General features: G+C 40.0%; 3 protein-coding genes across 3 annotated transcripts in view; 1 reads left to right on the top strand and 2 right to left on the bottom strand.

Annotated features, from left to right (window-relative positions):
- The window catches only part of LOC130920662 (calcium-binding protein 2-like), a 94,834-nt gene extending 86,343 nt beyond the window's left edge, over positions 1–8,491 (top strand). The window contains exon 9 of the mRNA XM_057844028.1: positions 8,072–8,491. Coding sequence (XP_057700011.1) covers positions 8,072–8,100 — 29 coding nt within the window. The 3' untranslated portion in view covers positions 8,101–8,491. The remainder of the gene's footprint in view (positions 1–8,071) is intronic.
- LOC130920663 (ADP-ribosylation factor-like protein 8) lies at positions 6,408–7,963 on the bottom strand. Its single transcript, XM_057844029.1, has 2 exons — positions 7,586–7,963; positions 6,408–7,170 (listed from the first exon to the last, which is right to left on the bottom strand). Exons 1-2 carry the CDS (start codon positions 7,706–7,708, stop codon positions 6,958–6,960), a joined length of 336 nt encoding a protein of 111 aa, XP_057700012.1. The 5' UTR covers positions 7,709–7,963; the 3' UTR covers positions 6,408–6,957.
- Positions 8,492–15,515: 7,024 nt separating the features above from the next.
- Positions 15,516–27,195, bottom strand: part of lonrf1 (LON peptidase N-terminal domain and ring finger 1) — a 30,475-nt gene continuing 18,795 nt past the window's right edge. The window contains exon 12 of the mRNA XM_057843673.1: positions 15,516–17,618. Within this exon, the coding sequence (XP_057699656.1) occupies positions 17,460–17,618 (159 nt within the window). The 3' untranslated portion in view covers positions 15,516–17,459. The remainder of the gene's footprint in view (positions 17,619–27,195) is intronic.

Genomic DNA, 27,195 nt, shown 5'->3' with positions numbered 1-27,195 from the left:
TTACAGCATGGACTTTTCATAAAGTTTTTGGTGAATCACTTTTGGTTCATATCTTTAGGATAGCTTTGTTTAACGGTGAAATAGTTGTCCCCGACCCTAGTGGTTGTGAGTTTCATTCTCCACCCTGATGAGCTCTCCTAAATATCTTTGAGCAAGATACTTGTCCCTGCCTTGCTCCTGGTACTGTGTCACCAGTAGGCACATGGCAATGTAGTCTTAAAAGCACTATATAACACCATTTACGTTCATACATTGTTCAAACTGATTGGACTTGCATAAGTCATGTATTCTAATTGGGACTGATAACAGAATTGATAGTTAATCTGCCAAATGATTCCATGGTGTTGAATCACTCCCAATACTTGTAGCTGCGAAAGTGCGGTGAAGCTGAGTGTGCTAAATCTTTGTGTGCCAAATCTGTTGGCCCTCTGGGGGCCCCTGCTGGCTGGGGGCCCAAAGCAATTGTCTGCGTATGCCTAATGGGACGTGACGCCTCTGGCCGCGGCACACCGGTTGAAAAACACTGGCTTAGACTGCACTCCAAGTTGATCACTCCAGGTTGAACTCCGCCTGTTACCCAAAAAACAGCTGGCTCCAGCTCACCACATCCCTCATAAGAACAAGCTGTATTAAAAATGCTTTCATGGATACAGTCTTTAAAAAAAAAAAAAAATTAACTACATTAGTAGCACACAAACAAAGCTACAAGAAGAAATCGTTTCAGCAAAGGTAAAGAAGAGCACGTAGGAGGAGGATGAAAAGGCACGTAACAATAAGAGCCGTGCCTGGAAGCCTCTTTCCAATCTAATTGTGCATTTTCTCCAGTCAATACACATACCTGCACGTGTCACATGTGACACATTTAGAACACACCGTGGTTGACAGCTCAAGGACTTTGTAGAAATTGCATTACCTACCGGGAAAATCAACACAAACACACACAAGCGCTTGCTCGCGTGATTGGAGGCTTTAGCACACGGAGAAAGCCAAGAGGTGCAATCTGTTTTGTCTTGTCCCAACAATCCAATCTATTGCAATTATCGGGAACATATGAAAAGACGTGTCATTGTCACAAGGAATCAATAAGCAGGTGCTCTTACTCATCATCATCAATTAGCCCCGAGGGCACAGTTTGAAGGTGTCACACTGGTAGAATGTCTAACAAGGTGCAACAATGAATAAAAGTCCCACCTATTGAGCTTCCGATATGCCCTGAGCTCATGGTGGGATTATAGATTTTTACCTACCGCCCGACATCTCAATAGATATCCTCTTATTCACATCATCATTTTAAAAAGCCATTCGAAGCCTTGTATAAAGAACATTGAACTGATTTATACGTGGTCAGACTGGCTGAGTCACACTGAACTGATTTATACGTGGTCGGACTGGCTGAGTCACACTGTTTTAATCGTTTTATTATACTTTTGAACTAGTTCTCACTCAGATTACTACTTTTTGAAGCCAATCAGTTAAAAAAAATATGCAAAGAATATATTCATTTTTGGCACAACGCAATATTTGATTAGACTGAGGTCAGACTTATTGTACAGGTATATGGCGGAAAACACTCAGGTGATTTGAAGTTCCGCTCTGAGACCCCCAATTTGGCCAACTTTCGAAATTGTCCAATATGCATGTGTGATAGATAATTGGAAAGCTTCCTGGGGGAAGAAAAATTTTGAACAGGAGGGCAAAAAAAATTTTTTTAAACAGCAAAACCCCATCTGGAGGTGAGACCACGCGAGAGCAGAGTTACAGACGCCATGACTTTCAATTCAATTCAATTTTATTTGTATAGCCCTATATCACAACAAGGTTGTCTCAAAGGGCTTTGCAGAGGCAATATGATACACAGTCAGAAACAGCAGATGAATTAAATAAAGTTCAAGTCCTGGTTATCCCCCATCCTTAGACCCTCCATGTCGGCAAGGAAAAACTCCAAAAACGCTTTGGAAAAAATGAGAAACCTTGGGGAGAACCACAGTCAGGACAGATCCACTCCCAGGACGGATAGACAAGATACACCTGGACTGCTAATGGGAATTCGCAGACGGAGTTCCAGTTTGTAAATATGCAATAGAGTAAGGGAACAAGAGGAGGTCCATCTAGCCAGATGAGGGGGGGGGGGGGGCAACAAGGACGTCCATCCAGCCAGGGGTCCGGATAGTCAGGAGGCTGCAGCTGAAAAATAGCCCCTCCCCAGAGGGGTGGGGGGAAAGGGGACACCGGGTGACTAGTGATGAAGAGACTAGTCAACTAGATATTAAAATTAGAAAATAGAAATAAAGTAATACAAGTGGTAGGTAGAGTGAGAAAAAGGAGATAGGACTCAATGGCTGTACTTCCCCCAGCATTATAGCTTCTAGTGCAGCTTAGACCGAACTATGAGTCTAGTCCGATTGCAACTAGCCTGACCATAAGGTTTGTCAAATAGGAACGTTTTTTGTCTAATCTTAATGTACAGACTGTCTCGGCTTCTTTAATACTAGCTGGAAGCTGATTCCATAAAACAGGAGCTTGGTAGGTAAAGGCTCTAGCTCCTACTGTACTTTTAGAAACCCTGGGAACTACCAGTAGACCTGCATTCTGAGAACGGAGTGTTCTGTTGCGCAACCAGAGCATAGGTTTAATTGATAAATACAGTTGTGTGTCGTCAGCGTAACAATGAAAGTTAATGCTATCTTTTCTGATGATATTGCCTAAAGGAAGCATATACAACTTTAACAAGATATTATCGTGTACTTACCTTGTTTTGATCCAAAAACGCCATGTAGCATGTATCACAGAGTGTCAAGACACAGCTGTGAATGGCCACAGCTGGATTTTTGGGGGATTTTATGGGTTAAACATGATAATATAACAAGGGTCGCGATGCAGAAATCGCAGACATCAAGGAACGGTCAAGATGTTCTTTTGCATATATTTGCCCTTTTAAACGTTTTTTTTTTTTTCTTTGTTTGGATGGATTATTTATCATCTAACATATCAGAGAAAATGCGACAGTAACAAAAATACAATTAAGCGATAGTTATAATGTAGATATCCGTGACTTTTTTACAGACACCGTTTTTGTCATTGTGACGTAATTTGTTTAAAAGTTTAAAATATGCGAGTGAATAATTTTTTAGTCTTTTTTTTTTTTTTTTTTTTAACGAAATATTAGACATCAATTAATGATTCTAAGCTAAAAATAAAATACATTTTGAATAACAAATATAATGAATTACCTTCGTTTTATGGCTGGGTTGAAACAAAAGCGGTTGCGCGACGTCTGTAAACGGGGGTTTCCAGGGTAAAACGGACAAATTAAAAATAGTTTGGGGGCTTAATGCACCATGAATCTGCTATGGCAGCATATAGACATATTGTTCTATCAAACACAACAGTTGTTTTGGCTTAAAATACAGCAGTTTCTTTTCAAGCGGAGTGCAAGAGCAGAAACTGTTTTTTTAGTCGTCTGTGTTTTCCGCCATATACATGTTAGCGAAAATAATTGGTCATTTTTTATTACATTATATAACCCCGCAAATGTTTTCATGTTTTTATTGGCTGAAGAGTGTAAGTGTTCAAAGTGCAGGATGGGCTAAAGTAGGTGAACCCCGAGGCCAATGACTTCTGCAGGACCTCATCATATTACGTGTGGCAAATAATTTATTTGCATATGCTCATTGCAGGGCTTGCAAAATAAATACTTTTTTTTTGTTTTTTGTTTTTTGAGGGGGAGTGGGGGTATGAGTAATCTGTTCTGAGACTGGACTCCTTATTTTCCATTTTGTATATATTTAAACAAACAAATAAATAATCAACATTTATTTATCTAAAGCAGGGGTGTCCAAACTTTTTGCAAAGGGGGCCAGATTTGGTGTGGTAAAAATGTGGGGGGGCCGACCTTGGCTGACGTCCTTTACGTAGAACAATATATTTAAGCAAATTTTAACAAGCCATTCTGTGTGTCACATTTGCTTTATTATTATTTTTAATTAATAATTTCAACAGTCTCGCAACAAGCCTTTGTGGCGTTCAACTCTCAGGATCTTGCTGCTGTGAAATTAAACTAGCTTCAAGTTGCTTCAATTTCTCGCTACGTATCTTCCTTGTAATCTTGTCGTACATGTCAGTGTGTCTTGTTTGGTAATATCGCCTCAAATTGAACTCTTTAAAAACAGTGACTGTCTCTTTGCAAATGAGGCGGACACAGTTGTTGCGTATTTTAGTGAAGAAATAGTCCAATTTCCACCTATCCTTGAAGCGTCAGCCGTCGCAGTCAACTTTTTTTTTGTTGATTGTCGCCATTTTAGAAAATTGGGAGTAAAGAGTCACATGGGGCAATGTTGCTTAGAGTGCTGCTGCCTTTTAGTGGGTAAATGAGGAGCAGCATTTAGTGTGTAAGCTACTTCATATGCTGGTAGCAGTACTTCTGACCAATTTATTAAGTCTGTGTGCTGGCCAGACGTTATTGATTTTATGACAGAGGCTGGGGGCCGGATGAAATTTGACCAAGGGCCGCATTTGGCCCCCGGGCCGGACTTTGGACATGTCTGATCTAAAGTAATGGTAAAAAAATGGCAAAAAGTCAATCTTTTCGTATAAATGACCTTAGTTCGAAAGATGGATGCTCAAAGAATCTAAATATGCAAATTGCTTAGAACGGTGATAATAGTGAAAATGACTTCTTGGTGCTAACACTTTAGAGCAAATGTGTGATAAAGCCAATGTCCTTTGCGCGAGCGGTATTTTACGGAATTTCAATCATAGTGGCGAATGCTGGTCTTTCAATGGGGGGAAGCTCAATGTGTGTCAGCCTGTGAGTGCTTTGTGACTCAGGTGCTCAGTAGGGAAAGAAAATAGAGTGCCAGAAGCCAAATCTCCAAACACTAGCAGCTAAAATTGAAAACAAAAAAACACGAGAAATAAAAGCTCAATTTTTCACTTGTCATTTTTAACAAAGCAGGTATCGCAAGGATGATTATGAAAGTCTCTGGTTCAACTCAGGACAATGTAATAAAAATTGAATAATGACTCCCGTTTACTGATTCGCTCATTTCGCTGTCAATCAAAAAGGGATCCAGCCTCAGACAGATCATCCAATATTCATGCCGAGAAGCCAGCCGAGCCAGCCACTCATTGCCCATAGACCTCCAGGGCAGCTCAGCGTCCGACGGACGGGATAAACCCAGCCTTTAGCCGATAGCTCATCTCGTTTCGCTGTAGTGGAACAATGCACTTTCAAGTCTGGCGATGCACCAGTATCCACACTGCTTAAAGGACTGTGAAGCTGCACAAATGAATGAAGAGCGTAATCAGTGATAAGAAGCTACCGTAAATTTCGGACTATAAGCTGCTACTTTAACCTAATGTTGAATCCTGCAGTTTATAGTCCAGAGCGGCTTATTTGTTGATTTATTTGTGTTAATAGGTAACACTTTATTTGACCGTGGCGTCATAACACTGTCATAAGACCGTCATAATTAGGACATGACACTATCATAGGCATTACTGAATGCTTATGACAGATGTCATTAAGTGTCACCCGGAAAATTATGGCACTAACTCCATTTATGTCCAGCTCGGATCTTTTACATCCATTCAAAAGTGAGATAATTTTCTAGATGACATTTAATAACATCTGTTATAAGCATTCGTTAATGCCCATGACAGTGTCATGTTATAATTATGAGTGTCTTATGACAGTCTTATGGCACCACTGTCAAATAACGTGTTACCAAATACTATAACTATCAATTAATGAAACAACTGGGACAGTAACTGAAGAAATTTCTAGTACAGAACATGAATTTTGATTATTATTTACATCTGTGGAGCTGCAATGCATGCTAGGAGGCATGTTGGATGACAACTTTGTTGACAGCAGGTGGCAGCGGAGGTTGAGTGTCTCCCCCATGGGAGCAGTGATGGCCAAATGAAGCTACTTGAAGCTCTGAAGCTTTGCAGCTAATTGGTTCAAAGCTTCATGGTGGTTCATTTGGTCTTATGACAGTCTTATGACGCCACTGTGAAATAAAGTGTTACCGGTTAATATCTTTTGGTGTAAATATCCAATATTTCAGTGTGGACAGCGGCAAATTATAGTTAGTGGTGGCCTATCTGACAGATAAAAAGACAGGACAAAAAATTGGAATTGTTCATTAAGACCCGCAGTATGAAAAGTCCATAATGAGGAATCCTTTCATAACCCTTTCAGCAACTTATAATTGGATAATAATATCAAAACATTTAGGCGTAACTGTATCAGTACACATGAATATATTTTGTTTAACTTTATTATCTATCCGTTTTTTGTACTGCCAACATTTTTATATGCAATCAGTTTCACCTTAATTGGCTATATATCATTTTGATTAGGTTTTTTTTTTATTATAATAATTTAAAATTAAATCTGAATCACTATCCAATAAACTATTAGAAAGTTCTTTTCTCTTATAGCAAATGGTTTCCAGAGAAGCATAAAAGAGTGCCATAAAAGATAAGGATAGTAGATTCTGCTATTAAGCTTTAGTGCCCATTCAGTCAATAGCTACGTGGAAGGAGCCTCCCTGTCAAACAATAGGAGTGATTAGATTGCATACATTGAACTGAGTGATGCCTGCTTTGAACTGGACTTGATGATCAACAATCTCAAAATTTCAAAATACCCGATAACCAATTCCAAATATTCCAACCACTGCCATTTGAGTGGTTCATTAACCTGCTGGCAATGTCATTAGATCACACTGTGAAAATTTGAGTGAACTCAGTTCAGTTTCATTATGATGTATCATACCTGTTAAGTTGTAGAAATTGCAAATAGGGAGATTTCTGTTTGCCAACCCCGATGACGCACGCGCGCGCGACAATCGCTAAGACAAAATGCAATCATTTTTTTTCAAGTTCATTTTGGTCACAACACTTGTGTAAAAATTAACTACACTGTCAAAGAACCTATTTTTGGGGGCATCAGAGATAGTCTTCAACTTGCTTCATGTATTGTCTGGCATCATGTGATACTGCTATGTTGCCTGTGTCATGCCAGTTCTCCTTGTTCCTGTAATCAACATCTAGGATATCCTCAGCTTTCCTGATCACATCCATTTGCACAAATTTGGACATCAGCTTCCTCAGCAGCCTCTTCATCTCATCAACCATCACTCCAATTAGGGTTTCGTCAGACTAAATCAGCAAGATTAAAAACATTAATTACATCATTTAGAAAATTAATCATATTTGTTTTTAAAAGTATCTTTGTCATGGCAGTTTTTTAATTGAATTGTAACCTAGAATTGAAACTTTATATTTTTTGCTTCAGAACAGTAATAATGATATAATGTAATAAAGTGTATAGTATACACTTTAACTTTAGCATAATAGCGAATCTAAATGATTAAACTTCAAGTAAGTAACGATATGCTTTCTCACTTAAATTCATATATTGTGGGGGTAGGACCGCAGTGGTTTAATATTCCATGATGTTTAATCCACGAAAACACAGAGTAAAGCAGCGACTTCTTCCTCATCGTTCTCCCATCTTTAGCTCTAATGCTATTAGCATTAGGCTAGTTAGCTATCGCTGGCAGGTAAGACTTACTGCAATTACGTTGACGAACGTCGTTTTTCCCGAATACTGGAGGCCGACCAGGGTAAGCTCCATCTCTTCCTTCCAAAATAAAGACTTGAACCAGTCTAAAAGCCGGTTTATTAGTGCCAGCATCTCGGGAAGTCGGTGGTGCTTCGCCTCTTCCCTCCCTGTCAGATGATTGGTTGGGCTTTTCCAGCTCTGAAGGGGAGTGAGGGCGGGGAAGTCGGAGACGGCCAGGCTATTCGTTGTTGGTCACTTTCCGAATCGGGCCGAATGCTATCGTTACAAAACGGTGACAAACAAAAACGTAAAAAAAAAAAAAAAAAAAAAAAAAATTGACATTTTTGGAAAATCGGGAGATTTGGCTTTCTAATCGTGAGGCGTGAGCACTGGGGTCAAAATCGGGAGTCTCCCGACCAAATCGTGAAACTTAACAGGTCTGATGTATAAAAACATCCTTTTGTGATCATTATCACCTGCTGTTTCTTTTCGCAGAGTTCATGATGATGCTCTCTGCCCGGTGACCTCTAACGGCTGACGATGATGAGACAGCAAACGCTCTCTGCTCCTGATTGACTTCATTTTTGACTCTATGTATATAATTTATGATGAAATAAATACATAAATGGGCATTTTATGTTGTTATGATAAAGGGGATTTAAATGCAAATATGGAGCCAGTTAAAATGAAGTAGTAAAGCATTGATGTTGCATTATTGACCCCTTGTGGCTGCAGAGGGTGCATACTAAAGCGTTCATGCCTTCTTCTCAGAACTACTTTCCGATATACAACCCTTCTTTTTACTTAATGTTCATTCGTTTTATAGCACATCTTTCATTTCTCTCACTTTTTGGATTGCCATAGACGGCAATAGATGTTAAATTCATTTTGCAGCAAACAATATTCAAATTGATTGGACCAGGGGCAGGGCTGAGGGGAGCGCGACGTCAGCCGGTCCGAGGCCTGGTTTGCGTGCATAAGGGCGTGGTTGGGCGAGGGGAGGGTCAAACTAAAAGGTAAGATGATGCGCGGGGCTATAATACAAGTAGTCACCGGGTTACAAAAGATTTCCGTTCTTTGGCTGGCGATGTAACCCCAATTTCTGCGTAAATCAGATTTCACCCTTTAAAGGGATCCTCTATTTTTAAGACAAGTAATTCTTAAAAGATAAATGTTAGTATGAGTTATAATAATTTGATATTAAAACCCCTCTTAATGTTTTATTTTTGTAAACTTTGTTTATTGAACCAATATAGTACAAGCAAATGAGGTAACAACATTTGAGCATTCTTCGTTTTTCATATTGAAACTAAAAATAAAAAATAAAAAAACCTCACCCACCCAATACCCACGGCACATATCCTCAAAAAGCAATGTATTGTTAATATAGTTGTTTCCCTTTAAAGGGGAAAAGAGCACAGACCAAGAAACGAAAAAAACAAAACAAAAAAAACCACATATATAGATATATACTCACCTTTATATTGTATAATTTTTCAGGCATAGTTCAAGAATCCACACAGAGATGGCAATTTGTGCTTCTGACATATGCAAAAAACGGGTTCCAAGCATTCTCAAAGGACGCAGCTGATCCACAGAGCGTCAGTCTTATCCTTTCCAATTTGATTAAAAAAAAAAAAAAAACGCATCTCCTTGATCCAATATGCTTGCGTAGGTGGAACTGAAGATTTCCACCTCAAAAGAATTAGCCTTCTGGCCAGCAAGGTTGCGAATGCTATGAGGTCCCCCTTCTGAGGAGATAGACCGTGTGCAGCAGGAACCACACCAAACAGAGCAGTCAAGGCATTTGGAGCAATATCTATCTCTGTAATCTTTGATAGAACAGTAAAAATATCAGACCAATATGAAGTTAAAGATGTGCAAAACCAGAACGTGTGCATAATCGGCCAAGTCCTGCTTACAGCGATCGCACGTGGAGGAGACTGTATGAAATATTTTGGCTAGCTTAGCTTTGGTATAGTGAGCTCTGTGTAGAATCCTACACTGAGTGAAACTGTGTCTGGCACAGATTGAAGATTTGTGTGTCCTACATAAAATTTCTCTCCAGACCTCTTCAGATATACTCATTCCCAAATTCGATTCCCAGACTGCCTTAAGGGCGTTTAAAGTGCAATCTGAGTTGATTTTATAAATATTGGAATAAACTGTAGTTATCGCACCCTTTGACGATAATAAGGGTTAATGTTTTTGTTTTAACAAAGTTTGTAAAATTACTTTTAAGTGATAGGTCACCATTCTTGTTACGTCGCAGTGCGTGACGTCACTGGTCCCGTTGCCGAAATTCCAGCGTGTCTCGTTAGCTTTCCCAACATGTCGTCAGTTCTACCCTTCCTATTTGAACCAGATCTGAAAAGTGAAGAGCAGGACAGCACTGTCGGTCATTCACAAGACGAGCTTCAGGGAAAAATGCGTGCAGCAAATACCCGATAAGACAAAAGTTGGGCAAAACTAGCGATGCGAGAGTGTATGCTGTTTGGAACTCCGGTTTTATTAGCAGATATTCAAGGTAAGCATATTGCGTTTTCAAACTTATCCCAACATAATTATGTAGATTGTTAGCATCCAGAGTTGTCGTGTGCTTACAGTACAGGCCAAAGAGCACACCTTGTGTAATCCATGTCTTGTACATTGTAACGCGTGGTAGCTAGGATACGTGTATAAAAGTACCAAAAAAGGGGAGAAGCTTCCACTATGCACATTTATTCACAAAAAATAATATTTCCACCTTGACGACTCTTCACTCGGGAGCTCAGCAGTAAGCAAGTACGCGTTCCCTGACAAACTCCAACATTGTTGTGAGGTCCACGTCAGAGTCACTGTCGTCACTGTAGTGTGCCATAGTGCTTTAATTATGTAGTATGATTTGGGGAAAACTCCCACAAAGAATAGTCAACATAAAAGATAGCAATAGTAAACCAAATCCGCGTTTCTTTACTCACTCGAAGATCCAGGAATTAGAGCGATCCCAAGGCAATGTCGCAGCCACGATCAGGCCGTCGATTCCACAAATTAGACTGATCCGAAAAGCCGTTGTGGGACCGACGAATCAAAAAAATGGACAGATTAATTAAAACCAATATTGCAGACGCGGTGGGGCCGTCGGATCCAGGAAAATAGACGGATCCCTTACTTGACTGAGGATCCAGGAAAAATGTTCGGGCACCAGTTGTAACGCGTGGTAGGTAGGATACGTGCATACAGGGACCAAAAAGGGGGAGAAGCTTCCACTTATGCACATTTATTCACTAAAAATAATAATTCCACCTTGACCACTCACTTCACTCCCCTTGTTTCCATTTGACTGGAAATTGCATCCAAAAGCAGCACATCGTGGCATTTTACTTCGCGAGTTTAGGCAGCAATAAGCAATTGTTTAACACGCTACACATTTGGAAAGATCCCAATGACGTCATTACTGCGAGCCCACAAACCATGGCGCCAACTAACGGTCAAAATATGGACTAAATATTATAACAACATATTTTAGTACAAGAGAACAATTGTGGTTTATTAGAGCTTACATGTATTTAAGTTAGAGGATCACTTTAAGTACCTCTAAATACAAAATAACTGTCTAAAAACATGCATATTAATAAGATCAAGTCAAAATAAAATACTGCGAGGTACGTTGTGTTAAATGACATTATATTAACTCATTTCCTTCCAAAAACGTATAAATACGTTCTATTTTTAATTGTTTCAGTGTCCCAAAAACGTATTTATACGTGTTTTACGTTTTTTTTTTTTTTTTTTTTTTTTTTTTTACAAGAGGCATCTCTAGGTTCTGTTGCAACTGCAATGCACAATGCTCAAAACTCATTATAAAGCAATAAAACTGGCCACTGGAGGGCAGTAGCGTATTAAGTAAGAACTCATCTTGGGCCAAGAAAGGAAGTGAAGAAAAATCGTCAGGAAACGGAAGTTGGAGGGATCTTGTGCATGAAGACGCATGAGAATTCGAGAAAAATGTGGAGAACGATCGGGGAAAAAAAGGCAAACGACCCTGGAGGAGTGTTTTGAAAAGAAAACGAAACCATCGTCAAAGAAGGATGAAAAAAATCTATCTTGATGAGATAAACGGTGACGGCCAAAACAGCGTCAGGTTCCACACGCGTTCTGCGGAGCTCACATTGCGTTACTCCTGAGCCCGAGGTTAAGACCAACAATGAAGATGATGGAAAAAGTGAGACCGAGCTTAATCCGGACTCATCAGATTACTGGGAGCCACCTCATTCAACCGGGAACCTTGCCCGTTGTTATGTGCGCAAATAGTTCAACAGTTGAATAGTTTAGTTATGTGTAAATAAAGTGTTACTTTGCGATCAAAAGCTCTATTCGTCTTGTTGTTCATGTTATTTTGTAGAACGAAAACATTATTCAGATGTTTGGGATGTCACAAAAGCGAAAAATATCTGTTAAAGTCAAAGTTATGTTTGAAATGTATGCTTTCACAAAAACCTCAATTTCTTTCAATTTTTTTCATCAGAAATTGGAAAATTGCTCAAACTAAGCTATTTTCTAAAGCTGATTTCTAAAGAATGGAAAAAGATATGAACTTTTTTTTCTGCTGAAAGAGGAGAGTCTAATCTTTCTTTTGGTGGGTTCCATGTTTATATAGCAATTAGGCTCGAGCGTATGACGTGGCACTCGCCATGTTGGAAGCAGGAAGTTCGGTGTCAGAACTCCAGGAAACATAAACAGTGAGGCATTTCGACTCAGGTCGCTCTTTAAAAATGGTTGGAAATTATTGTTCGGTAAAGAATTACAACAACCAGTCGAATAGAAAGGAGAATGTACAGCTCAACGGAACCCCTTTGAGTTTCTTCCGGATCCCTACATGGAGAAAAGGCTAGGGAAAGGTCATATCTAAACTTACCAAACGTTTAAAAATGGCATGGGTGGCCTCGATCAGAAGGAAGGGCATAACGTTTGATTCTCCAGTTACACAAAGAGTTTGCTCTATGCACCTCCACTCCGGTAAGTTAATTTCGTTTGTCTATGCAAATTTCGGTAACTTTATGCCCTAAGTCAGCCTGTTGTTAGCTATAGCTACAGCTAAACAACTAGCATACATACATGTGCATTGTCTTCACAAGACGTAATTCCTGTCGTTTCTAAATGAAAAAGCTGTAATATGTTGCCGTGAGAGAGTGGCAAAGAATTTGTACACAGGCTATATTGTCTGCAACAAATATGTTTTCTAAAACACAGCATTGATTTGTCACTTAACTATAACAGCTCAGCACAGCACAAATTCAGATGTTCATGACAATGAAAATGTAAACACACACTGCCTACCTTTGCAAGAATGATGGTGTTGCCGTTTGCTACGGTCATAATGTGCAGGTCCTGCACCCATCCGCAGCAAAACTGTTCGTAGCTTTGTAGCGTTTTGTAGTTTCGGAATTGCTGATGAGTGTAGTAACTTACACCAAACACTAAATACAGCATGATGTCCATTTCGCATAGTGGTGGAAGCTTGTCGACATCTTTATTCCATTTGTGTTCGGCTTGCTCGTAAGGGTCAACATTGTTCACATCCTTAAGTTTGCTCACATATCTGTTCTTCGCCGTGGTAACAAGTTTGTCTCTGTATCGAACTGGCAAGTTTTCCTTACTTTTTTCCATCTTTGGCACTCGTAGATGAGTTGTATTTGCCGTTTTAAGTTTAAATGTCCAATGATGCAGACGTGCTTCCAATATGGCTGCGTTGTCGTAAATCTCGCATGATCCCGTGTTGCTGTGACGTAAACGCTCGAGCCTAATAGAACAGAATTTTCTATGGGCCTTGCAAAATCAGTCAAAATCCAGTAAAACGGCCGGGAGCGAAGGGCCTTCCTTGCTCCGGTGAAAATGGCTGGGAGGGAATGAGTTAAATGACTATTCGGGCTTAAAAATATATATATATTCGGGCATTACTCGTGAGTGAGTCGCTTTGCTGAGAGAAAAAGGCACTGTGGAAAGAATAGGAAGGCAAAGAAAGGGGATATCATGGCCGCTAAGGTCACTAGTGTTGTATCGGTCGCGAACGATTCGTTCTTTTTGAACGAATTGTTTGGGTGAACGAGACCGAACTAATCACCATCTGCACTGATTCGTTCTATGAAGTTGGTGGCGCTTGTTCGCTGCGTGGGAGGGCGTTGAGCAAGCGGCAGCGTCTTCTGACATCGCACACGACCAATCAGACGCCAGCCTCATCGCGGGCAGGGGAGGGAGCGGAAACAGAATCATGGCGTATGTCACTCATTTCCACGTGTGGCCAATAAGCAGCCAGCGTGCAGGCAGGGGGGAAAGACTGAGTTTTGTCACTTCCCGTTCAGTGATTCGGTCCTCCGGTTCCTGACCTAGCTTGCTGCTAACTTGACTTTCCAGTAATGACTATGCGGTGAACGAGTCATAAAATGAAAGGAAACGACTTTGTCACATATTTGTTAACGTGGAGCCTATCAAATGCTGCTCAAAAAGACAAAAACACCACACAAATCTAGCGAGCATGGTTTAGTGTTCTACTTTTCTCAACAGACTCGGGACTGTGCCTATGACGATATACTATCAAATTTACAGTAATTTAAAACACGCGTAGCTACGAGGCAAGCAAAACCTGAGCTGCGGTTGCGTGACGGCAGTGAAGCGGGCAGAGAACTGTCACTATATGGAGGCTTCATGGCAGCGATATGTACCTCATATGTGCACAGAAAAAAAATAATATTTAGTATGATCACCATAATACTGATTTGCAATGAAACTGTATATACATGTCAATTTTTTCCGAGTGGTTTTTTTTTTTTTTTTTTTCGTGTCAGAGGGTGTCGGTTGGTTTGACAAATTATGTCAATCCGTCCATCATGTGCTACTCAAGCGCCCCAAAAACAAAGCGCGCGGACACGGGAGATGTCGCAATATGTCTACATTTTTCTTAACAGACTAATGAGAGTAGAAAGGCGAAATCATAAAGCAAACAATTATTTCTCGTCAGCATTTGACGATCTGAGATGCGGGGACGACAGGGGAGCTGACCGGATTATTTTATTTATTAATACCAGTGCAAAAATTCAAAACGATCATCTTAATAATAAAAAACAAAAATACAACAGAGCGAGAGGTTAATATGATGTGTTGGCCGTTCCATAATTAGAAATTAAACTTTCGATTTATTTTTATTTTCGTGACAGCAGGCATGCCGCGTTGGCTGTTAGCAGCAGCATTGTATATGTGAGCAAGATCATGCTAAAGAAAGTCCGTGCGCCCCCGACCCCAACCCCCCGCTCCCCCCACAAAAGGAAAATGTTTAACCGTGTCCTCAATCGAAATGCAAGCACGAGCCATGACTTTGATCCCATTAAACTAGGACAGACGACGCGGAAGTTCTCCCTCGCTTTTGCAGCAGCGGGAGGGAGACGAGGCTGTCTCTGAGAGCAGAATGATATCGCCTGTCATTCATTTCTGAAACTACGACGAGTGGTCAATGTGCAAGAGAGGGAGGGACCAAGCAATGTCACTTCCCGTTCAGTTATACTGCGAAGCGGTCTTTGGGGATTCGTTCGGCAACGTCACTTCCCGTTCACTAACCGAACGATTCATTTGGGTGGGGAGGGAGATGAGGGGGGCGAACGATTCGTTGAACGATTCGTTTGAACGAATCGTTTTACTGAACGAACCGGAATGGATTCGTTTACTCAAGTGAACGACAGATCCCGTCACTAAAGGTCACCTCTCATAACGCGAGACCGCCGTCCGAACTAAAAAAAAAAAAACAGATCAGGACTCGCAAGAGGAGTCGGTGCCGGGGGAGAAGCAGCGGCAGCATGAGAAAAAGGAAATGGGAAGTCCGAAAAAGGAGCATTGTCAGCGGCAAGTTGGTGTTTACGCAAAAAAAAAAAAAAAAAAAAAAAAAAAAAAAAAAACGACTGGAGAAAGAATGGCTGACGAAACTTTGGCGTCGTAAAGTCAAAATCGCATAAGTTGGGTACGTCGTAACTTGGAGTAGGACTCTCTGCCACTCCACTCGCACCCGACACAAACCTGGGCCCAGTTCACATTTGTTCTGCCATCGGATCGCACGTCTATCGCTGTCAGTCGTAGCTTATTAGTTAATGGGTGTTCCAAATAGAGGTAAATTACAGTTTAAGATTTACTTAAAACCAATGGTCCCCTAATCAATAAAAAGGTTTTTACACAGCTTTTTCTCTGCATTTTCATTGTGTGTTATCACAACTAGAAAGTAGAAAGAAATCACTCTTCATACGACAAAATTTCATTTTTTTTTTTTTTTTAAATTGAAAATCGTTAACTTAAAATAAAGAGCAAAAAGCAAGATGGTTCCCGCAAAATACTTTACATAAAACCGGTATGACTTGGAAAACCAACTTTCCAACACAGTGAAAAATGGTGCTTTTGACAACCAGAAAAATACAATCATAACATGACAAGAAAGCATGGTGGACCAAGTACAGAATAGTGTCATTTCAAACCACAATGTCAAATGGTGTAAGGCGACAGGTTCTCCCCTTTTAAGCAGACAGAGAGCGGCCTGTACTGAATACCGTATTTTTCAGACTATAAGTCGCCGTTTTTTTTTTTTTTTTTTCCTCATAGTTTGGCTGGGGGTGCGACTTATACTCAGGAGCGACTTATAATAAAGTGGTAATAATTTCACACATATCATTTCACACGTTATTCTGGTGTTTTGGAGAGACACTGATGGTTTGGTAAACTTGTTAGCATGTTTTTTATGCTATAGTTATCTGAATAACTCTTAATAGCTATGTTACGTTAACATACCACGCTGGCATTTCATTGTTCATGCATCATGTAACATTATTATACTCTACACTTATTCAGCATGTTGTACTCTATTGTATTTTTATTTTAAATTGCCTTTCAAGATGACATATCTGTTCTATGTGTTGGATTTTATACAGTAAATTTCCCCCCAAAATGCGACTTATATGTTTTTTTCCTCTTCGTTGGGCATTTTATGGCTGGTGCGACTTATACTCAGGTGTGACTCATAGTCCGAAAAATACGGTAGTAATAATTACAACAAAGGTCTGCCTTATTATGAATACACACCGATTCAATGAAATATTGCAATAGCCCCAATTGACAATTTCTACATATACATAGGGTCAGAATGTATAAATATTTGAACGTATTCTACTTATAATCCAGTGGGAGTAGCTAAAAAGTATATGTATACATAAATAACTCCCAATCTACATGACAAATTTTGGAAGATCTTGGTAGTTAATAATCCACTGTGGGCGTAAGATTATGACAAGCACACATTAAAATGACAATTTGAAGTCATGCGTGTTTTTGTGCATAACCACATGGAAACATGTGATGCCAAGAGGAAAAGTAATGGAAGAAAAAAATAATACCGGGAAGTGTAATTGCTGTTCTCAAAATAGGACAGGAAGTGGAACATCAATTTTGAATTGGTTGCACTTGAGTATTAAGTACTGTAGACCTTTTGTCCTCTTCTACTTTTTTTTAAAGCAGCATTCTGGATTTGCCTCTCATCACATCCACCTTACTTTTGCCCTTTTTTCAACATATAGGCCATAACCCAAAACCAATGTCCTCAATCCATCTCAGTGATATCGACTTCACTGCCAACGACACGGTGCACCTGGAAGTTCATTTGTAAATTCTTGAACGGCAAACGCCACTTGTGATTCATGTTTGACGCAACAAATAAAAGTATGTGTGTCACCAGAAGAATCCCTGAGGCAGTTTGGCCACATCTCTCAAAGTTCAACAATGTTTTTAGCACAGCGTGTTCTTAGCTATGAGAGGAAGGCTCGGGTGGCGCGCATTAAAGAGTCCAAGGTGCGGTAGTGGTGAAATGAGAAAGCTCTCAGTTGTTGGGGATGCTCTGCAAATAAGTGAGAATGTGCTGGATCTTCACCAGGCGTTCTTTGAGGCTGGTCATGGAGAGGACTGACAGCTGGTAGCGCGGATCGATGGGAAGCACAGCAAGGAGCCACCAGCAGCATGCGGGACCATTAGGAGTCGCCTGGAAAGAAGGATGAAGGAAATATAGTAAAACTTAAGCCCTTTCACACACTCTGAAACACCAGGAATATCGCGTGATTTAACCATGCAGCAGTTGTATGTGAAAACAATTTCCCAGGTCGACTGAAACGGAGATTATGCGAACATTTCACGGGTCACGTCTTAGTATAATGTCCGGGACTTTCCCAGGAAATGGTGTGCGTGAAAGCAGGCGTTAAATTCCCAAGTCACAGCATCATGGCTGATGACGTAAATATCATTCCTCTCTCTTTGCAGTAAGACGAAAAGTGCTAAACAAACATCACAATTATCAACATACCAAGCTGGAAATCGCTAAATTAAACTAAAAACATAACAAAATTAAATTGCTACAGGATCGTTGAGCCGAGGAAGAGAGTCCATCGTTCATCTGTGGAAATGTGTGGTTTATTTTGTTGTCGATGTTAGGGTCCACTTCTGCGGAAACAAGGTTGTACTTCAAAGCAGAATAAAACGGAGGGATGCATTCAAGGATTTATGAAATACAAACAAAAATACACGCGATCGCGGAAAAGGGGGAATAACACAATAGGCATCACGCCAGCCAAATGTGTTGAAGAAAAATTTTGCTGCGCAAGGAAGAGGCGCATGAGCCTTTTTGGGTTTCAAAAAGTTCCCGTTCACCCCGGGATTGGCGTAAAACAATTCTGACAGCTGTGGGACCTTTGGACTTATGAGGAAGTGAGTAAACATCGTGGTTTGTATTATGTCAAATATTGGGATCATGGCACACGTCTTAATAAGGACGTGGCTTGCATTTTGCGGCCGCCGATCGGCGAATGCGGTTTCCGCGGCTTGGCCACGAGCAGCTCCATGCTCCGTTATTGCCCTAGAATGGACTCTTTTCAGCGATTTCCCGGGGACGAGCACTGCCAGCCTGCTGTGGCCCCAGTAGAACGGCAAGCTGTATTTTGCTCGCTCGGTCCTCTTCGTGTGTCCACCCAGAATGCGCTTTCCTCAACTTGATGACGAGCCCTGGCAGCCCGCCGTGGCCCCAGTACAACAACGGGTTCGCTGACCCAGCCAGATCGGTCCTCCTCGCGTGCCCGCCGAGCATGCGCTTTCCTCGGCTTGGCCACGAGCAGCTCTGTGCTCCGATGTCGGCCGTTTTTTTTCCACTGAGAATGGGCTATTTTTGCCGATTATTCCCAGCAACGAGCACTGCCAACCCACCGTTGTTTATGCTCTTTCCACAGTCTCGGAAACCAGGGCGGGCAGGGAAATGACAAAAGCCGGTGGCATAAAATATAGTTCGGGATGTGTAAGAAGTGGACAGTTTTGACCACTATGGAGTAATTTTGCCATGTCAAACTGAATAAATGCATTTTTAATATTTCATATTCCATTTAGCACAAGACTGTTATTTGTCATGACCATACCATTTATTTAGCAATTGGGAAAAAATTCTCGCGTCAAAAGCAATGTCGCGAGTAAATATCCTGTAAAAATATTGGAGTAGAGAGATCGAAAGAATGACATTTTGCTGCTCTCTTCGTTGCATTTTTCCTCGTTATGAATAATTCCCCCTCTATGGGCTGAAGTCTAAATCAGATGAAAGGATTCCCCTGCCGACGTCATCCTCCTGTTGGGGACGCTAGAGCCCTTTAATGGTAGGCGTGGCTAAACCGCAGATTAAAAGACTTAATTTCTCGTCATCTGCGCTTTGCCAATTTGTTGTAGAAAGTCGAATCGTCTCAAAATATGATTCTAATTCACATAATAATGCTATTTAAGACTTTTTATCCTGTCGTACGCTCTTTAAATACAGTCTTGATGAGCTTGAATTGGCTGCAGTTACAACGTCGGGAACGCTCACTCCGGAACAAAACCCGATTTGACCAACATTGTGACAGCCGATGCCGACCAAAAATGACGTAATGTCCGGGTTATAAAATCGCGCCAGCAGCCCTACCCGCACCGAGAGCGCCAGTGGGCAACACGGGACAAGTCTGTGAAAGTGTCCAACCCGCGTCATTCTCGGAACATTTCTACATGCGTGAAAGCAATGACGCGAGTAAATCCCGCATCACCTTACACAGGAATTTCCCTGGATATGTTTTTAAAAGGGCTTTACACTTTAACAAATTAGGTGCCTTTGACAGTGATAGATGTCCCATCTATTTAAACTGAGAGAGCGATCATGCTATTGGCTTAGACGTCTATCACCATCAATGATTACTTTTGTTTTGTTACTGTTCAGATGTTTGAAGTGTCACTAAATATTAGTGTCAAAGCCACTGTGGGGTAAAAGTAGATTTATCAAAAAGGTTGTTTTTTTTTCAAATTTTTGAGCAAATATAGGTGATTTGGTTGAAATTAACAAATGTTTTGAGGCCGATTACTAAAGAACCAAATAAGGTAGAAACAAATGTATTTTTTCTGATGTATGAAGAGACTTGATTTTTATTCTTATTCTTTATTCTTTGCATTCTTTGTGTTTATGTAGTCACAAAACAATATTTTGGAGTGCTTGAAAGATTTGTCAAACGTTCTAAACAACCTGGCACTTAAGAGGTTCTTTTCGAAAAACGGTTGGCACTGAAAGAGTGGATCAGTGGTATACACTGCAAAAACCTGCAAATCAATATACGTAATCATTAACGTTTTTTTTTTTTGTTTTTTTAAACAGTTTTTCGTGAAGAGGCGTTTTATCCAAAAGAAGACTAAAGGCAAAGTGGACTGCATAGTGATCTAAATAGCTATGCAAATATTATTCTCTCATTTCCTTTAGGTGATTGAAATGGGTTTTTTAACTAACCTCCAAATGATAACAGCACCCACCTCCACCGCACAAACAAAACATTTAAATCCACTGCTCCAAATTGTTTTTAACGAATTAATGAATTAATAAATAAAGGCTAGTGTTTGAAATTTTAATTTAATTAGATTTCACAACGTGAATCTCGTTTATATGCCACACACACATATAATTATCATTTTAATAATAATAGTACAGCGATTGGGTAGAAATTGGCCTTCTTTCCCATGCATTTAATAAACTACATTGAGTTTCATATTTTGTACTTCATTCATTTTTCGTGAATCTTATCCTTAACTACTGAAATATTTCCTATATTATTTTACAATACTCACTTTTATTGTTCTATCTATAATGCCACAAACACAAGCACACAGTATTACGGTAAGCTAATATTAACAAGTGTTTTGACTTTTGGTAGAGTTGTCCAATATTATCGGGTAGCCAATAATGTCTGCTGATAAAAGCATTTTAAAATGATATCGGATACTATCGACATCGATTTTTCATTATCAGGTTTTGGACCATTATGCATATGGAAGTGCTGTCATGTCCAAATTTTGCCTGCCTGTGTTTCTGGGGGGTTTGCACCCTGCTGGCGCTTAGGTGTAATTAATTTGGATAGGTTCCCACACATTCTGCTGACGTCATTATATGTTGACGTGAACTCATTGTGACTAGAGAAAGCTAAATGGACAAGCTAATGTCTGCAGCCAATGTACTATAGCAGTTCTTGCCATCTCACCACGTTTTTTGTGCCTTATACAAGCATCACTTGTAAATTATATTGTTCCTTTGTTTTATATTCATGAGCGTTATGTAGTGTATTGGAGATGGGTATATTTCATTTGTGGTAAAATGTGGTTACACCATTTCATTGCTTGCAAGCTGTACTACCAGTAGGGATGGGAATTGATAGGATTTTTACGATTCCGATTCCATTATCGATATTGCTTAACGGTTCGATTCTTTATCGATTCTCTTATCGATTCTAATTTGGGGAAAAAGAAGAACAAACGTTTTGATTGGCATCGAGTTTGTTTAATCAGAAGTCACAACCTTACAAACTCACAACGAGAACAAAAGAGGCCCAAAGCCTCAATGTTAACTGTGGCAATAAGTGGCAAATACACAATAATGTGTAACATTTTACTGAAACATTTATCTAATAGAAATAAAAAATATTGGTATATATTGGCAGATAGGTTGTTGTTCTGCCTTTGGCAATATGTGTTAAAGAAGGGGTCCCCAAACTTTTTCCTGTGAGGGCCACATAACTTTTCCCTTCTCTGATGTGGGCCGGGGTCAGTTTGTAACAGAAAAAGTGTGACGATTGCAGAAGTGCATAAATGTAAAAAATTATTGTTTTTCAGAAAGCCACAATCAAATAATCCTTCTTCACGGAATGAAAGTAAATAAAATGAAAATAATAATATAATAATAATAATAATTAATAATAAAAACACTATTAATTAAATAGATAATAACCAAATAACCCTCTCTGAATTCTTCAAGGAAAAGGCCAGGAAATAAATAACACGATTGAGAAAAAAAAAAAATTCAAAATGGCCGGACCAAATGTGGAGGTGGGCCGTATTTGGGCCGCGGGCCGCAGTTTGGGGACTACTGGGTTAACGTGTATTATTTACCATTACATTGAAATGCATGCCTTTTAGTTTTTGTGGCGCTTACACGCTCAAGTGGGGGCGCCCTTGCGCTTCCTGACGCGAAGAAGAACGCGCTCACGTGAAGAAGAGCGCGCTTACATCCGAAGAAGAAATGCCGCATCCAAGCGAGTGAGCGAGCGAGTGAGTTAGTGAGAGAGGGAAACACTTCTACGAGCCTACGTTCTTTGTTAATGTTAATATCTACAGAGGCAACGCCTGTATGTATCATCTTTTGTGTTGTTGTTGTGTTTCCACTCGCGATCGGACACTTAAATCCAGTTGTGTAGTGGTTTGAACGATGTGCTAATGCTAGCAAATGCATGCTAACCATTTGTTATTACTGTTATTTGCAGCTAATCATCGCTGATTTACGTTGATGCAAACCTGTTTGTTATTGGGGACGAAATTGATTTGTTTCATTTCTATTCTTAGTTTCACTCTTCAAGTGATGGTTGAATAAAGTCAGCAAGTTATACCAACGTCTTCTGCATCGTCATTTGGGAGTTTAGCTAGCTGTATAGCCAGGACTGAGCCTTAGCCTCTCTGTGAGGACAGCGCAGTCGTATTCCCTCCCGATGCAGTTATCTCCACCTTGCAATGACTGCAAGTCGCTTTGTTGTAATTTTTCCTCGTGAAGTGAAGACACACTTTCGAGCGTTTGAACCTACGTGCTGTCATTGTTATGTTTATGGCTGTAATGCTCGTGCTTACCCGTCGTAACCTTTCATTTTCACACTCTTTCCTGGTGAAGTGTAGCCAAACTTTGGAGCGAGTGGTTCTTGGCACCATGCTAGTTTGATGCGTCTGGACAACAGGACACGTCACGACGCAATACGCGTCTTTAGGAATCGTTAAAGGGATCGTTAAGGCTTTTTCATTGTGATGTCGAGTCCTCGAAACACTCGGAACCGGTTCCGAATTGGAATCGGATTTCAATTCCCATCCCTAACTACCAGTTGCTATTCAAACTGACATGTCGTGTATAGTTTGCTTTAATTTGTGACTTTATTAAATATTATTGACACAATGTTCGGTTGTTCTCAGTTTTACAGAAAAGTACCAGTGCTCATGCCAAGAGAAAGGTGACCACAATGAAGCCAATTCAACTTTACTCCAGCGTCTGACTTCTCTTTCGAGCCTGATTTGTTCACTATCTGTGGATCTGTGTATCCAAACACACATTGTGGACAGAATAAGGCTAGGTTCATACCGCAGGTCTTAATGCACAATTCAGATTTTTTTGTCATATCTGTTTTTTTGGCGTGCCCGTTCAGACTGCTTTTCTTCATTGAGCCCGTTCAAGTATCACGCATGCGCAGTAATTCGCAGTTCGAGATGTGCTGAGCAAACTGACCCGCATGGGCAAGAGAATCAAAACAAATGACCACCCATGCTGGCTCAACATCATTGAAGGGTGATCATATTTTGATTTCCAAAAAAAAGAAAACAAATAACGGACATAAACAATCCCCGTTTAGTCTTATATAATTATATAAGTTTATATGGATTGCTGAAATATTGCTCATTTGGAGCAGAGAGAAAACTGAGCTTTCTCAAGCTTATCCTCAACCCATTTTATTTTTTATGACTGTTGTCTAGCCCGCCCCTTCCTTAAAAGCGCCCTGTCCCTCTCGCTCTTTGGTGACGACATTACTTCGACTTGGGGAACTTGACAGTTCAGACCGCAGCCACATTCTGTAAAAATGTGGCCCAAATCGGATTTTAACCACATACGAAAGTGACCTAGATCGGATTTGAAATTGTCCACTTTTACGCAACCTGTCCCGTTCAGACCGTCAAGTTAATGCCTGACTTGAGTCGGAAAAACACGAAAAAATCAAATTTGTGCATTAAGACCTGCGGTATGAACCTAGCCACGTGTCTTATTGGCATTATGCACTTGATCCAAAAAAACTTATGTTTGCACTATTTTGATCTCAACAATAAATATAGTGGTGCGATAAAGGCACTTTTTGTTTTCTTATTTTTCACAGAATGTTTATTCTGAAAACCTTGAAGCTGTTTCATTTATCATTATTAAAGCATCAAGTGGGGAATCACAATACAGTATGTTAAGTCCACTACCGCATATATCAGTATCGGTTTGATATCATATCGGAATTTTGGAGTTGGACAATATCAGGATATCGGTTAAAAAGTCATTATCGGACAACTGTGATTTTTAGTACGCAAGCATAAACACATTGTGTCAAGCTAAAACAGCACAATAGAAAAGGGGCCAGACTAATCACTAAAACACAAACGATACAGTATCTGTTTAATGCATAGCTATGCTGCCACCATCTATCGGGAAAGTGATCATTACTGAACTCCACTGCGGTAACAAAAGCCTCTAGCCTCTACATGGCCCACAAAGGGATTTTCTCCATGACACTTGTGATGCAACATCAGCGGTGGGATTAGCTCTGAAGCACCCATAAAGCTCTTGAGCCAATACTGTTAAAAGGCTCCGCCCCCCCCCCCCCCCAGGTCGTCCCGAGAGCCGAGCAGTAATCCTGTTCGACGTGAGGAAGGAAATACAAAATAACCACGGTGAGCTATTATGCACATCTAAGGCTGTTAAATCCACAGTATTGTAAGCTTTCCCAAGCGGAAGCGCAGGTGGAATTGACTGTGTCTGAAAAATACAGTAAGTTTTAAGTTTTCTGGGCGAGGTAGTTGATATAGTTAGAGTTTTGGGATACAACACTGATGTGTGGAAACTCTGGAGTATTGAATATTCAGAAGAAGTCTGTCATTTGATCGGTCAGGCGTTTGATGAAATGCCATCAAGTGATAGAAATGTTCATAGCATGACTGAGCTTCCTCTTGATTTATCATTATATTACACAACACTCGAGACAAATGAATCTGCTAAGAAGAGTTACATAAAGGACTGCAACGTGATTTCCAAAAGAACACACATTACAAGCATTTTTCTGGATGAGACAAAATTATCAGAAAATCCCTAACATCAGATGCGTCATCAGATTCATGGAGAGGACTATCATGAAACAATATGATCCTAAAGTTAGATGAAACTGCATGCCATGTCAGTTGATTTTTTTGAAGATACTTTATGTCTGTGTAGATTCTTAATCATCCAAGTTAGGGAAAGTTTCTCATTTTTTGATTAAAATCATGATCACAAGATGATGTTGGTAAACATTATTATATACTCTATGGTTAAAGGGAAGACAAACACCTTTAACTTGTGCATCCCAGTGGAAATGATCTTTTTTTTAAATAAATGAAAAAAAAAACAATTTCATTTTTCTGATGTGTAATGGTAAACAAATATGTAAATAAAAGCCAGTATTTCAAGGCCGCCTGACATTGGGGTAGACATTTATTCAATTCCAGTGTTATATTAGCCAATCAAATGAGAGTATACCCTTGTCTCCCCTTCTTCATGTCAGTAGTACCCATTTGTCCCATGCACCTGTGTCCCAGTCTATCAGTGTTTATGTGCGTGCCTATAACAAGGGTTGGGTACCAAAATCATAGACTTGATAATGTATTGACGGGCCACGGGCGCGGGGCCGATAAATAGGGGGCCTGCATTGTTGGTGAGACCGTCAAAGCTGACAGAGCAGAATCACAAAGAGCTTTTTTCGTTGAAAATTCTTGTGAATAAATGCTTAAATCCCTGAATTCTTTATATATATATATGGACGTAAAACAGTCTCGATTCTTGGTTAAAAGCAAAAAAAAAAACGTGCAGTTCGCATTGATGTCACGTACTGTAAATATGTCGAAGTACAATGCTAGTCTGTTAGTGAATGTAGCTGGCGGCCGCCTGATGTGAATAGCTTTTCCGGTGAAAATTTTTGTGAATAAATGCTTAAATCCCTGATTTCTTGATAGATATAGCGTAAAACAGTCTCGATTATTGGTTAAAAACAAAAAAAAAAAAAAAAAAAAAAAAGTGCAGTTTGCGTTTATTTTACGTATATATGTTGAAGTACAATGTTAGTCTGTTATTGAGTGTAGCTTGCGGCCGCCGGATGTAAACAGGGCTTTTCTGGTGAAAATTCTTGTGAATAAATGCTTAAATCCCCGAATTCCTTATAGATATGGACGTAAAACAGTCTCGGTTCTTGGTTAAAAGCAAAAAAAACAAACAAAAAAAAACGTGCAGTTAGCGTTTATTCTACGTATATATGTTGAAGTACAATGCTAGTCTGTTAGTGAATGTAGCTAGCAGCTGCCTAATGTAAAACAGATTTTTCGATTAAAATTCTTGTGAATAAATGCTTACATCCCTGAATTCTTTATAGATATGGACGTAAAATAGTCTCGATTCTTGGTTGGAAGCAAAAAATCCGTGCAGTTAGCGTTTATTTTACGTAAATATGTCGAAGTACAATGCTAGTCTGCTAGTGAATGTAGCTAGTGGCCGCCTGATGTAAACAGAGCTTTTCCGGTGAAAATTCTTGTGAATAAATGCTTAAATCCCCAAATTCTTTTTAGATATGGACGTAAAACAGTCTCGATTCTTGGTTAAAAGCAAAAAAAAACGTGCAGTTAGCATTTATTTTACGTAAATATTGCGAACTATGATGCCAATGCAGTAGCAGCTAATTTCTCCCATTGATTTTTTTCAAAATGCACGCATGGTACGAAAAATATAATAATTACCTTGAATCCTCAAACAAATCACTCCTGAGACAATCCTTCCTGTTTGTATGTGGTACAGCTTTGGTTCTTTTTCAACAGAAATCCGGCGTTAGACCTCTTGATGTGGGCGGCCCTGTACTTGAATGCGAGGCGCAGTGCATGACCGATCTGAGCCGTCAATACATTATGAAGTCTATGACCAAAATGCAATATCAATTTGGTACTGGTTCTGAAACGACCGGCCCGTATGAAAGCTAACATTTCGGTGCATCATTTCGATGCCTGAGCATGATTGTCCTCCAATTGCTTGCATCGGTAGTGCTTTGTCGTCCCCTAATAGAGCTTTTGCGTAGCTAATCAGTAAATTTCGCGGTCAGGAAATAAAATTGGTCTGGCTGAATTCAGTTCATGGTCATTGGCAACAGACAATGGGAATCTTTTTGGTTTTTGAAGACCTTTCACCTAAAAGTCTTAAAGGTTTCATGGTTTTCCAT

The sequence above is a fragment of the Corythoichthys intestinalis genome, chromosome 8, assembly GCF_030265065.1.
Source record: "Corythoichthys intestinalis isolate RoL2023-P3 chromosome 8, ASM3026506v1, whole genome shotgun sequence".
Lineage (NCBI taxonomy): Eukaryota > Metazoa > Chordata > Actinopteri > Syngnathiformes > Syngnathidae > Corythoichthys > Corythoichthys intestinalis.
Note: the sequence above shows the minus strand (reverse complement) of the source record. Positions and strands in the feature narration are given on the sequence as shown.